The sequence below is a fragment of the Centroberyx gerrardi genome, chromosome 21, assembly GCF_048128805.1.
Source record: "Centroberyx gerrardi isolate f3 chromosome 21, fCenGer3.hap1.cur.20231027, whole genome shotgun sequence".
NCBI classification, from domain to species: Eukaryota; Metazoa; Chordata; class Actinopteri; order Beryciformes; family Berycidae; genus Centroberyx; species Centroberyx gerrardi.
Window position 1 is genome coordinate 2,076,008 of NC_136017.1, and position 15,000 is coordinate 2,091,007.

Below are 15,000 nucleotides of genomic sequence, written 5' to 3' on the forward strand. Positions count from 1 at the left end.
AGTAACTTGTACATTTAGCCTCCAAACTGCTGCTTCTTCACAAAAATAGCTGCTAAATTACAGAGGCTCTTTGCATATATTTTGTCATTTCTGTTTTATGGGGTATTATACAACAAATATAATAATATACAAATATAATTTTGCTATCAACAAATAGCAAAAATTGTGACATTTTTGCTGCATAAATAGCATCCAAATCTTTGCAAATCCCTGCTTAAATTACCAGCTATTTAGTTATTAATCAGACTGAAACAGGAAAATACTGTCAGACTTTATTCACTGAGGAAAAAACTGTGTTCCAGCTGAAATCAAAATTTTGATAAAAGGCCAAACCGATATTTCAGTCTAACCCTGTTCAATACATTTACCATTAAGGTGCATGGGTGATACTTTCATCCAGAGTGACTTATGATGAGTGGCTGGGTTTGGGTTCAGGACCGTAGCTACTTAACGAGCGTAGTTCACCATTTATGCAAATGAAGTCAGTCGCAATTTTCCAATCACAATACCTGAGGTGCAATATCAATACTGCGTGTGCGTGGCGACCAGGTGAGACATGAATGTGTTATTCAGTGCAGGTATGGCACGACTCCTCTTGGTTAAAGGTTCCACTTTGTTTTTTATGACTTGGATATCTATAATTTATTTTCCTCTCATCCTCTGACATTTGAAAGAGAGTAAATCTCTTTCTCTTATTTGTCATCCTTTTCTGTTTTGCCTTTGAACAAATAACCCGCTGCCATTTCTCTCTCTCAGGTTGAGAAGTCAGAACTGAGTTTTGGTTTAGTAAATGGAACTGTCAGTTTTTTATACATCAGCGCCACTACAAACACCTAATATAAGATACTTTGACATTTGTAGTAGTAGTGATCGAACCTGCAGCCTTTGTGGTTCCAGAGACAGGACGGAGACGGTCTCTCTAACCACTAGTCCACCCTGCAACCCTTATCTTCATCTTCATCAAATCTTACACAAGGTTTTCACCTGACAGTAGTGAGATATCGATCCCTCAAGACTCGAATGTGCATCACTCGGATCAATCTTAACTCGACTTCGGCTCGAGGCGGACGGCAGATCTGAAGCGTCAGCAGCAGTGGAAAGTGCATTATTTACAATGTCATACTTCTATCATCTGTTATTTTATCATATTTTCTGTAGAGAGACATGGAAAACTCTGTATTTATAGTTTCTTGTGAGTATTTACTGTCCAGACGAGATGCTGTCCACATCCAAGAATCTGCTGTATTTTCTTTTTACGCCACACTGAACACGACGACGTCCTAAAATCAGAACAAAGCCATAAATATATAATGAAATATTCACTAGGTGGACACAGTCATATTTAGACTGGAATGAGACTGACAGGAAAAGAAATGCTGTAGTGAAAAATGTTTGGCTCTGACGCAGCGGAGTGAAGTCAGCGCTGAATCACGGATCAGAGTTCGCTGAAACACAGCTGGACCAGACTTAATGTGACTGGAGGGGGGGGGTGTAACTTTTAAAAGTAATATGTTATTTATTTGCATTATTTTTTAAAGCTTTATTCAACCAGGATAGTCAGTTAACGATAAATTCTGATTTGCAATGACGGAATGGCAAGAAGCAAAATGCCTCTTGATGGGGAATTGAGGAAAAAAAGGAATAAAGAATAAAATGAAGTAGTAGTAATAATAATAATGATAAGAAGAAGTATTTAATAAGTAACTGGCAACATTACAGAGTTACTCTTTATTAAAGGTAACTCATTAAAGTTTTGCGTTCCCTACTTCAAAAACCTGAAGTCAAGATTTATCAAGATGTAGATCAAGTATGTCTGTGTCTATGTACAGCATGTCTGCACTAGATGGGATTTTCACTTTTTTTCTGCTTTAACCCCTTCACATTTACATTTGCGCTAACAAAAACAAAACAATATGAAAGAAAAATAAAAGTAATGACATTCTAATTTTAAAAAGTAACTTACAGGAACCTTCCAGGAACCTTTTAGAGGTTTTTGTTTACAACCAGCGGGGAACCTCAGAAGGCTCCCTGAGGAACTCCTTCATAAAGGGTTCTATGGTGGACGCTGACAGTATTTACAGGGACTTCTAACTTATGGGGGTTCTTCATGGAACCCTGGAATCCAATCCAGATCCAGTGTCACCCAATGTAAGATGTAGTGTAGAGGCCGGGCGATGGTCTGGTTTGTTTACGGTAATTATGCTAATGTCTCAAAATGATGTGGTAATGATTTATTGATGCTACGCTAAGCACCTTCTAGCGGGAAGCAACATCCTAAATACGATCTCCTCTTTCTCTCATTTACTTCTCCTAGACTTAGATGAGTTTTATTTAAAATCAGCGTGAGATTATGAAACTCTGCTCCTGAGAAACGAGCCCTAGATTGTCTCACTCTGGTTTATCATGCTGCTCACTTAGCTGTTTCATTTTGTTTCTCGCATCAAGTTTCATCAAGCGTCTAATTGGTCGGTAAGGAGAAATCTATCAGGAATCTGTGCGTGTAACCATCTACAAATAAGATTGCATGCTTTTTTTATTTGTCTCGATGAATGCAGATGTAAATGTGCATCTCTTTGTTGCTCCTAAGAGAAAGAGGAGAAAGAGTTCAGATATCAGTGATCCTAAATTGCTATAGTTCTCCAGAGGAAATGTGATGTTAAGCAACAGATCTTTCCTATGGGCTTTAAGGGATATTGTTTTTTCTAGTGAGGAACACTGAGGTGCTTATTGGCTCAATTTAGATCCTAGACGAACCCTCAACGAACCCATAATGTGCGTTTAGGCTCTGAGGTTGGCTGTGTGTGTGTGTGCGTGTGACAGTTTTGCAGGTGTGTGTTTGTGCAATTGTGTCTGTGCATGTTTGTAAGACATTGCAGTAGTTGAGATCCAGATGCTGAACCCTCTCAGTACCCCTTCTGTCCTGAAAGAGTTGTACCACAACATTTCCCCTAGACACACACACACACACACACACACACACACACACACACACACACACACACACTGCATTCCTACTGTCTCCATAAACAGAAAAATACCTCATTTCAAGAAAAAATAAATCTTTGCCTACAGCGTATTTTCCAGTCAGATGGTTTTATTAATGCACAGTATTTTTTAACCCCTCATTTAACCGGGTTAGTTGACTAAGAACACATGATTATATACAGCAACAGCCTGGGGCGTGTGTGTTTGTGTGTGTGTGTGTGTATGTGTGTGTGGGGGGGGGGGTTTCCATACATTCATACCATCACCCTTGGGAAGGTTTTTTTCTCTTAACAATGTTGAATCTTGTTTGTGTGCAACTTTTATATTTGTCATGCTGCTCTTAGGTCGGGTCAAAAAAAATGCCAATCTCAATTAGGGCTGCAGCTATCGATTATTTTAGTAATCGAGTATTCTACCAATTATTCCATCGATTAATCGAGTAATCGGATAAGAAATACTTTTGCTTTATTAAAGAGCAATAGTAAATATACAAAAGAGAAAAGCTGTCTGCACGAAGCTGTCCATACGACACTGTGATTTACTGAAAACGAGGTGAAATAATAATTATTATTGATATTTATTACTAGGCCTAAATATCATACAAGTTCATAAGACTGGCTAATGTACATTTATTTACTATGTTGAAGGGTTGCCCTACACCTGCTGACCCTACTCACTGCAATCAAACTAAACTGAATATACCTGCTGTATTGGACTGGTGCATTTTAGGCTCCAATTGCTACTTACACCACCTGATATTTTGCTTTCTGGGGTATTTTATGCATCACTGTGAGGGGAGTAGGTGTGTGTGTGTGTGCGTGTGTATGTGTGTGTGACTATCATAATAATAACATGAATGAAGCTCAGGCTTTCACAAATTGACTGCAGCATTTTATTTTCTGTGGTTATTTTCTTGAGCAAAACTTAGCTAACTTAGGGACATCATAACTAGCCACCATATTGATTTACGTTCTTAACTAGCCATTACATATAGCTATAATTAACGTGCATTCTTTACTAGCCTTCATCTCATCCCGTTTTAATATTAAGTGCTGACTCCGCCCACCCGGGCCAGTTTCGGCGTACGCCGGTAGCAATTACAAGTGGACCCTATCCTACAGTCCCTGCTCTCAGCGGAGGGAGGGAGCTACGCTGTGTGTGGGAAGCGCTGTGACCGTCAGACCTCTCTGGATTAGACAAGCAAGTAGAGAAAACCAGCATCAGCCGAACCAATTTATTGCCAAATGCTTTGGGATTCAACACATTAACATTGCTTCCCATGGTCAGAAAAAGTCGGCAGATTTGTCGCTAGTCGCTTTTGAGAAATAAAGTCGCCAGGGGGGTCTGAAAAGTCGCTAAGTCTAGCGACAAAGTCGCCAAGTTGGCAACACTGGATCCGAAACTTTGGACACTTTCTGTCGTTTTCTCTGGCCTGTCTCTTCTCTTCGCCCCTCGCTATTTTCTCGCTATTTTCCGAACAGGCCCAGCGCGTTGTGCAACAGTAATAATCATCCGTGCGAAACACTGAGTGTGTATATAGTTATATGGATTAAACGAAGCTTCGATGCAAAGAATTTGCATCGATGATTTTTAGTAATCGAGTTACTCGAGTTTCTCGAGGAATCGTTTCAGCCCTAATCTCAATGCAACTACAGACGACAAAACATCACATCTGTCACACGAGGGGAAAGTCAGAATCGGGACACTTTCAGCTCGCGGTGGGAAGACCAATTCTGATAACTAATTCTATTCTTTCAGGCCATCTTTAGTTTAGTATATTCAACAATAGAAAGCAAGATTGACACAATAAAAATAAATGCATCTCGGCTTAAGATTGCCATGGATAACACAATAAAGTCAACAGACTTATTTCCATTGTGGTCCTTGATGTGTTAACGGCAAGATGGTACAGATTGAAAAATCTAGGCAGGCAGTGTCCTCATCAACAAACCATTACGAACTAAAAACACATATGACAACAATATGTGGCAACAATAACCCAATTAATACAACCAAACAACGCCGTATATAATAAATTATTCCTAGACTAACACGAAGACTAACTAAGATGTGGGTTAATTTTACCTTTAATGTGTGATGATAACGTATTCCAGTTCTCAGCACCACAAAACTTAGAAGAACATTTACGCATGTTAGTCTTACACCTAGGCAAAGATAAGTTAGTAATGCTAGCTCTGGTCCGATATGCATGTACATCCCCAACTCTCTGGAAATAGTCATTTAGGTATTCTGAGGCTCTGTTGTTATAGATATCCAACAGTTGTGAATCGATTCAGGACCGGTTCATTGAATTCACCTTTGGAAAAATTACAGTTTCAAAGCCAACAGCACTTAAGGGCTACAAATTTTTGATTCAGTTCGATTCTGTTGGCGACCCGATTTGACTTGTTCACAAGTATTCAAATCAATCATAAGTAAATCGACTCATCACTACTTTCAGCTGCAGTGTGAACAGAACCACAGATAGATGGATAAACACACAGATTAATAAATATATTAAATCTCCATTCCTCTCCTGTCTGTCTCGTCCCCATCAGGCGTTGCTGAAGATGGACTGCCAGGGTCTGGTGGCCAGGCTGGTCCTGGACTTCGTCTTGTTGACCACGGCGGTGGAGGTGGCGGCCCGGTGGAGGGAGCTGGCCGAGAAACTGGCCCGGGTGTCCAGGCAGCAGATGGAGGCTTACGAGGCTCCGCACCGCGACAAGAACGGCCTATTGGACAACGAGGTGAGACCCCAGGACTTACCGCCACAGGATGTCTACAGGTCCTGAAAAAGTCTTAAAACGTCTTAAATCTTCAGAAAACTCAGATACTAGCTCTAACATTGAAAACCTCCAGTGAGAAAAAGTAAACTCTTGAGCTGTCGAAGTCGAAGGCACTCTAGATCCAGTAAGGAGGGAAGACACTAAAAGCTTGAAATTTAAAAAGCCTTTATTGTCATGCGTTAGAGCCAATGCCTTTTGACCATAAGGTCTTCATCAGGGCAGAAAATGTCTTAAAGCTTCATCTAGACTCTCTTTATCATATTATGTAAACTTCAGGTCTTGACAACAGTTAAAGTATTTTAGGTCTTACATTCAGTTTGAGAAGTCTTTAAAATGGTTTCACGGTTTGTTTTGAGGTGAGAAATCATCCCAGCCATGCAGACATAATTTAACTTATAGGTCGAAAGTTATTTTTATTTTCACATTTATTTCTATTGGTCTTATGTTTCACTCTAACTGGCTTTAAAGAGGTCTTAAAAAGTCAGTTGAAAAGATCCTATAAGGTCCAAATTTTACTTAAACTTTAAGACACTTTTAGCCAGGGGTGGGAAACAACCATTAGCCAATAAAATTTTGGTATATAGTTTTCATTTACATCTTCATACTGACATGACTCATTATGAAGTGAACGTCGATTTGTTGAAAAAGCTTTGGGTGCTTTTGCAGTTAATTTTCAGGCCAATGGACTCTCCAAAAATTAACTGCAAAACCAGTTAGGGCTGAATTGGAGAGGTGAACCCAGAGCTACAAAAGTAGCTACAAAGCTACAAAAGTAGCTCTATAGTGAAGCAACTGACAAGAATCGGTCAGTATGATGGAAAATAATGGGAAAATAGGGTCCAAGTCAAAAATGGCCGGAAGTTATGCTTTATTATGGTGTGCAAAGTTCTACCCCAGTAACAGTAGAACTTCTTGGGGCAAAGCAAATTGAATACAAATGCACAAACTGACGCCTTTTGTACCTGTTTTTCCTCCTTTCCCTCCCTTCCCCGATCAAAACCCCTTCAGTCCATGTGGAAGCCGGCCTACGACTTCCTGCTGACGTGGGCGGCCCACGTCGGGGACAGCTACCGCGACGTGATCCAGGAGCTCCACCTCGGCCTGGACAAGATGAGGAACCCCATCACCAAGCGCTGGAAGCACCTGACCGGCGCGCTCATCCTCGTCAACTGCCTCGATACGCTCCGCAGCACCGCCTTCTGCCCCACCGGCCACGGCGATTTTGCAATCTGAACAGTTTCCTTCCACCAAAAAGATTGAAAAACAATGTGAGGATCGTCTTCAGCTCGCAGCGGAAGATACTGGAGCTCAGTTCTTCTCGGTCCTAAGGTTCGTGGACGGAGTTTAGTTGATGCTCGCATGCGGAGCGACTTACAGTGAGGAAGCAGGCGGACGTTCAGCGGCTGGGTCAAGGACGCTTCAACGGGACATGCAGGTGTTGACGGACATGTTTGATCCTGGTATGGGTACCACGGATCAAACCCATGACTGTCTGGTTTCAGGACGGTCTCTCTAACCTCTAGGCTTGCATCAGCCTTCCTCTAGGCAAGGCCACTTTTCAGCAGTACGATCTGTACGTCCATCCAGGTTGGCGGGGTTCGGAGGTGTTTGGATGGTGCCGTGCCGGATCAGCGTCCTGGACTGGTAGCATGGTTCGTTAAACGTCCGAGGCAGACACACCATCGGGCCGCTAGCTGACGATAGCCGATTTCGATGTGAGACTATGGGATCGGCCTCTCTTTCTGTTTCTTGTCCCTTGTTGTTTTCTTTTGCTCTTGTTCTCTCCATCCGTCTGCCTCTTTCCTTCTCTGCCTTGCTCTCTTTTCATCTCACTCTTTGAATGACTGTCTCTATCTCTTGATCGCTTTTTCTGTCACACTTTCTATCTCACTCTTTCTCTTTTTCTGTCTCCCTGCCTTTGTCTGTCTCTTTCACTATCTCAATACTTTTGTCTTTCCGTCACTCTTTTTGATCTGTTCTTATCACTATCACATTCTCTTTCTATCTCATTCTCTCTTTTTCTATTCTTTCTTTGTATCGCTCTTTCTCACTTTCGTTTTCTGCCTCAATGCTTTTCTGTCTACGTTCTTTATCTCACTCTTTCTGCAACTATCTATCTCACTGTCTTTCTACCTCATTCTTTCTCTGTCTCAATCTGTCTTGCTCTCTAACTCTGTCTCACTCTCTTTCTGTCCATCTATCTCACTGTCTTTCCATCTCACTCTGTCTCTTTCACTTCTGAAATATATCTGTACCTCTTTATCTTGCCCTTTGCCTATCTCTATCTCTTTCGCCCTCAGCATGGCTTCACCTCGGACGCTACACTACTTAACCACATGTACCGTGAATTTTGACCTCTCCACCGTCTTTGCAGGTTGATTTTAACCCCACACTAAACTGAGCACATTCACGGTGCACCATGTTGGTGAGCGCCGCCATCGTCTAGCCTGCGGTCGGTCCTTCGCTGAGTCCACCAAGCCAAAGTTCAAAGATAAAGAACTTTTCCCTCCGTTTCCAACAGGCGATTTTTATTTGTAGACTGACTCTTGCTAACGTTTTCTACAAAAGGAGGCATAGCAGACTTTTTTTAAAGCTATCAAGATATTTTTTTCAGTCAAAATGGACTAGAAGTGGTTTCATACATTGGTACTTCCAACATTTGACAGTCATTTGCTTGCCAAAAACAGTTAGCCCAGTGCTAGCCTCACATGGTCTCAATGGTCAGTCCATGCAGTAAAGGTATATCCGTTTATGCAAGATATACTTCTGTTTTTTTTATACTTGCAGAACAGTACAATTAATGTATTATCAACAGTGTTATTGTTGTGTATTCTTGGTTTGGATTTCCATTGAGTTATAGTCATTCTTCATTCGCCATATTCCACCTGGTGTAATTATGCTGCATTCCATTGGAAGTCAGAAACCGGAAATTTCAACAACCTTGTGTGTTTATAAAAACAAAAGAGGAAACATGGATGCCTATTTTTTGGACATGGACGCCCATTAGATTTTCTTTGCCCAACATAAAATCCTGTTCCCTCGACAACAGCTAATGTTATGTCAATATTGGACAACGTTAGCTAGCTAGTTAGCGTAGATTGCTAGCAACTGTAACTCCATCTTTATTTCAAATTTATATGTTAAACCATTTACCAGACAGGTGCTTTGATTTGGATTTAAGGTCATGCAATGCTGAATTGAATTGTATTTTCTGTATTTTGAGGATTATAAACATGTTTACAGTGTTGATGATGTCAGATAACTGCATCCCGGAAACCTTGAGGTTGCGAAATCAGACCTACTTGGAATTCTGACTTGAAGGGCCGGTCCATCACAATATTTCAGTGTAAGAAGTAGAAATTTCTAACTTTCCAATGTCTCTGGAACGCAGCATAAGTAATTGGTTTCTTTGTTTCTTCATATCAAACATACATTCACCTGAGGGGCTTGAGGGGGTTCAGTGTCTTGCTGTTGGAGGGGGATCGAACCTGTGGCCTTCTGGTTACAGGACAGTCAGGCCACCAGAGTGTTCAGATAATTCAGCAGAAATGTGATTTTACAACAAACTGTGAAACGACTATCAGAAAGAGTCTAGATTTCGAGACTTTGTGAATAAAGAAGCCTGTCTCTGCTTCGCGTTTTCAAGCATTTTGTCTTTGCTTTACGTTTTTGCTGTCTCAGAGTATAATCAATCAGCTGCAATGCTTTTCGTTGTTTTGAGTTTAATTTCTACGCTTGCTTTCATTTAAATTTTTCATTCAATATATGTTTTTGTTTCTTTTCTATGTGTTTTATGACTGCTGATGAAATGTCGTTTAGTAAGCCGTCCTGTTTGTGTTTATCAGTTACGTCTATGTTTGGAATAGGAATACGTTCTGAGTAGAAAATGTGGGAGGAGTTTATATTTGTACTGAATGCCGATTGGTCACGCTGGTCTGTGACGACGATTGACTGGTTCTGAAGTGATGATGTCATAATGCCTGTGACGGGCCGCAGATCTGAAATCTGCTCAGTGTTTTTGTTCAGAAGGTCTCAATAAAGCTGAACAATCAGATTTAAAATAATTTATTCCGACTGTCTCACTAAATGAGTCTGTGGGTTTTTGAACGCTCATAACAATACCTATATTTTTTAAACTGAAGCTGCCAGTCACCCATATTCATGCAGATATTCTCTAACTTGAAATTTGACTATTTTCAGGCCATAAATTCCTGAATTCCTGAAGTATTCTGTGTTTCCCACAGAATTTTATTCTTGGCAGAGTGGAAAAGCCTCTGAAACATTTAGACCAAAGAAGAAAACATACTCTTAGATAAATGACTAAAGTGTAAATGTGAATTGTGTTCAGTGCAGCATGAAACGGTTTGTCATCATGGATTCCAGGGGGTTTGCTCTTAGTGGCCTTCAGAAAAACAATACAGCAATAGCAGCATGTAACCTCATCTAGTCTGGCCTAGTATTACTCACACACACACACACACACACACACACACACAGAGAGAGAGAGAAAACACATGCACACATTCAAGTGTCACATGAATGCACAAACAATCCCACATACACGCAAATGCCTCCATACATACTCATACACACCGACGAACACACATGCATGCATTCAACACCACACATGAATGCCCACACACACACACACACACACACACACACACACACACACACAAATCCATCCTCACGTCTCTCTCTTTCTTCTCACCCTTTCTTCTGACTTTCCCACCCCCCTCCCTCCCTCACATACACAATCCTCCCTCCACACACACACACACACACACACACACATACATTTTAATGTGCTTAATTAAAGCAGATAATTATTCCCCCGCGGAGAAAGGGCCACCTTGACGGAGTCGTCCTCTGCCTCCAGATGAGTCACCCTCAACATTCCTGCCTGTCTCCTGGAAACAGCTCCATACTCTGAGAAAGCCTCGGCCATTGTGTGTGTGTGTGTGTGTGTGTGTGTGTGTGTGTGTGTGTGTGCTCTTGTACTTCTGTCCTTGTGAGAACCAGCTTGAGGTTTAGATTTTCGGGTGTGAAGATTTTTTTGCCAAGTGAGATCATCCTTCTACACAGGGTTAGTTTAGGGTTAATGCTGCGTTCATGGCGTGTCGGATTTGTCGTAAATACGAGCTGCCAGCTGGGAAAAAAATGTCCACATCTGCCCCCTAGTGGTGAGCACAATAGGACACGTGTAATTTTTTTTGTGAACATGGCAGCAAATCTAAATTATCAGTTATAAAATCTATAAAATCCCTACTTCTGAAAACTGAGTAACGTCTGCTGCAGTTTGTTTACAATTGATTTTAAATTTACAAATAATTATTTTGGATGTGGGCTTTCCAATGAGTTAAACACGTGAAGCAACAAGTTGTCATCCTATTTTTTCGCTTCTTTCGATGGGTTAGCTTTAGGCTAAGGTTCCTGCCGCACAGGAAGTGATGCGTTTTATGTTTCCAGTTTGTTTGGAATAAACAGAAGAAGAAGAACTGGGTAGTTAGCATGAGCAGCGATAGCCACCATGGCTGAACAGAGAAAAGTAAAACTTAAAATTGATTGAAGTTGAAACTGATTATAGAAATCAAACTTTTTATCCTATTAAAAGTGATGAGATTTGTTCCAGCAGATGACTGAATTTAAATTCTGTTTTCTGAATTTGTATGGAATGATTGAATTTATTGAAGTTGAAACTGATTATAGAAATCAAACGCATGATGCTCTTACCAAGTTTTTATCCTATTAAAACCATATTGCATTGAAAAGTCCTAGATATTTAGTTTTCTTTAAGATATTAAATTGATACTGGACTCTTGATTTGTTCTGACTTGACTTGCTGTTCTACATTTAGACTTGAGACTTGACATTAATGACTTGGACTTGACTTAATCTACATTTAGACTTGGGACTTGACATTAATGACTTGGACTTGACTTGGACTTAATCTACATTTAGACGTGGGACTTGATTTGAGACTTGAGCCTCAAGACTTGAGACTGACTTGGGACTCCAGCAAAGCTGATTTGGTCACAGCTCTGTCCAATAGAGAAAAACGATTCTCATGAAAAGAAAAACAAGTTAATCTCCATTTTCTCCATAAAGTCGAAGCTCGCCTGTGCAACCAGGCTTTTTCTCCTGGAATGTAAAAGCAGAGTGTTTTTATTTATTTATTTTTTTTACTACCTGACACAACACTTGCATTTTTACATCTTCTACTGAAAAACCTGAATTTGGAGCCTGTTTAGTATTCTCTATGTGTGTAAAGTCAAGAAGATATGCACACTGGAAACCTCTTCCCCTAGGACTACACCATCCTGCCCATAATCTCAGGTATTATCACCATAATCTCTCTGTCTATCTGTCTTCCCGTCGATCAAATGTCCCTCATTTGCTCTAAGTGTTAAGGTACAATGTGAGGGAAACAGTCATTTTCCTCGCCACTCTTCCCTTCATTAATTCGGGAGAAATTGGCCGCTGCTGAGAGCCTTTTGTAAATGCAAAGTAGGCAGCGATGAAAAGCTTCGGCCCGTTTCATCTGCTGTTGTTTTCCAGTGTTTTGGAGGCTGTGTGCATGGAAACAGGCCAGACTCTGGTTTCATCTCTTCTGCCTGGAGAATGTAAAGGGCCCTTGAAAGATTAAAAAAAAAAAAAAACCTTCATTCTTTTTTTTCTCAGCTCTCGCTCCTTAGCCGGCACTTCTCCATCATCTATCATCATTCGAAGGCCACGGGAATATTTTGTTGATGTCGTGTGAAACCCTCGTAACTCCAGTCTTGGTGATTTTCATGTTTTCACCTCAGTTGAGGGTTAAGAAAACTCAACCACCCTTGGTCTTATGAAACCCTTTAAAACCCACTGGATAAACTCTAAAGTGCTTGGTGGTCAAGCTGAAAACAAGACTGTTCTTGAAGATAAAAGGTTTTCATCTTAACAGCATTGATTTGTTCCATATAGGTTTTGCAGTTGCTTCACCAACCTGCTGCAGCCAGCTGAATCTCCATGATGGAGGAACATTGTAAAATTGTCTGTTAGTAATAAAGTGTAAATCTACAACAAGCAGTTAGAAACGGAGAGCAGCTGATGCAGCTTGTTGTGGTGTGGCTGTAGATCCATTCAGTAACAAAGTGAACCAGAATCAGAATCAGGTTTATTGCCAAGTAAGTTTTCACAATACAAGGAATTTGTCTTGGTATGTAGATGCATACAATAAACATGGAGAAAAATAATTAAGTAGAAGTAAAAAAAAAACACAAATACTGCAAGTCAAAAAGTGAAGAACATAAATATAAAAAACAAAAATAGAGATATTTACAATACAGAATATGAAAAAATATAATAAAAAATGTGCAATATATCTGCTTCTAAAGTGAAATGAAAAAGCTGTATAGTTAGGGTTAGGGTTAGGAAGGAATGTGCAGGAATGTGCAAAATATTGACCAGAGAATGTGTTAAGGTTAACAGTATGAAGTATAGAGAATATGTTCACTAGAATAGTGTGATAAGGTGGATTTGGTTACTGTGACACAGTAAACTGTCTTGTCTTTAGCCCTAGTCTCTACTCCAAAACACTCTGAGTTGTAGCTTGAGAAGAGTCAGCTCAGTTAACCTGAACAAACTGTTAGCTAGCTAACTAGCCGGCAAACACACTGATGTTAATGTGAACATGCTAACGCTAGCCGCTACTAGCTACGTTAGCTAGTGTGCTAATCAGATGTGTTAACAACAAGACAGTGATGTTAGCTGACCAGATGCTATGGTTAGCTAGCTAACAAGCTGACATTATCTAAACACTAAATCAATCAGATGGATCAGTGATGAAATGATCAGTTCAGTCAGAAACAGACAGAAATTAACCATCTGTTCAATTCTGTTGAGACGACAGAAACACAGTCAGCTGTTCACAGACTGTAAATGTATGTGTGTGTATGTTTGTGGTTGTGTGTGTATTTGAAAGTTTGTTCTGTGTGTGTGTGTGTGTGTGTGTGTGTGTGTGTGTGTGTGTGTGTTCTTATGTTTTATCCTTGTATACGTTATGTGTGTGTGTTCCTATGTCTAGCGTGTGTGTGTGTGTGTGTGTGTGTGAGAGAGAGATATAGCGCAGTGAATGTGTTGCTCAGATGATTGACTGTTTCCATGGTAACCTCCCTCACACAACCACTACTGTCAAGGTTATCTCCTTCCTACTTTCCCTCTCTCTCTCTCTCTACTGTCTTTTATGCTCGCTCTCTCTCTCTCTCTCTCTCTCTGTCTCTCTCTCTCTCTTACGCTCTTGCCTTTTACTGTCTATTGCTTTAGGAGCAGATGGAGAAAAGAAACTGCCTGGAGAGAGAGAGAGAGAGAGAGAGAGAGAGAAAGCAAGAGATGGAGAGAGTGAAATGAGGGAGAGAGAGAAGATAGAGTGAGGTAGAAAAAGAGTAAAGGAGAGAGAGGAAGATTAAAAGAGGGAGGGAGAGGCAAAGCAAGAGATGGAGAAAGTAAAAGAGAGAGAGAGAGAGAAAGTAGTGACAATTTAAAAAAACGCTTAAAGGAAAAATCCACCCAAAAATCCTACTACTCCCTAAGAGGGAGGAAGAAGGAAACTAGAAGAGGAAAAGAGAGAGAGAGAAAGAGAGAGAGAGACAGAGAGACTACAGGAGGAGAGGACCGATTCCTCCCTCCTAGGGAACAGAAATACATTTCAGAGTCCACTGAACACACAGTTATCCAGCTGAAAACAACACTTCACTCCCTTATATTGATCTATATGCTGCAGCAACACAGTCATGTTACAGTTCGGTCTAAATCAGCTTCTGCGTGTTCGTCTCTTAGTGAAGGACACTGAGCTCAGCAGCAGGATGAGGTCCAGCTCCTGGATCAGCAGCAGTGAGGAGGTCAAAGGTCAGAGGTCACAGCAGGCTGACAGTAGAGGATATGGATGGTAGAGAAGGCAAGGGAAAGAAAAAACAACTGAGAAGTAGAGTTTGCTTTTTTTTTCAATCTAAAATTTGATTAAAATTCGTGTTTTTTAAAATTATTTTTTATAGTAATTATTTTTTATTTAAACTTTTTTTTTATTCATATGATTTTATATTCATTTTCTATATTTGAATATGATTTAGAATAAATTATATTTAAAATTATTATTTTGTATTTAATATTTACATAGAAATATTTTAAATTTATAATTCTAGATGTTTAACTGGCTTATTTTTTTAAGCATGTACCATGTTTACATAATGTCCAG

General features: G+C 40.2%; 2 protein-coding genes across 2 annotated transcripts in view; both read left to right on the forward strand.

The window, feature by feature from the left end:
• Positions 1-7,004, forward strand: part of LOC139917420 (SH3 domain-binding protein 4-A-like) — a 24,139-nt gene extending 17,135 nt beyond the window's left edge. Inside the window, exons 3-4 of the mRNA XM_071906544.2 lie at positions 5,544-5,732; positions 6,780-7,004. Coding sequence (XP_071762645.1) covers positions 5,544-5,732; positions 6,780-7,004 — 414 coding nt within the window. The remainder of the gene's footprint in view (positions 1-5,543; positions 5,733-6,779) is intronic.
• Positions 1-15,000, forward strand: part of LOC139929922 (uncharacterized) — a 451,831-nt gene that overhangs the window by 358,471 nt on the left and 78,360 nt on the right. The window lies entirely within an intron of this gene.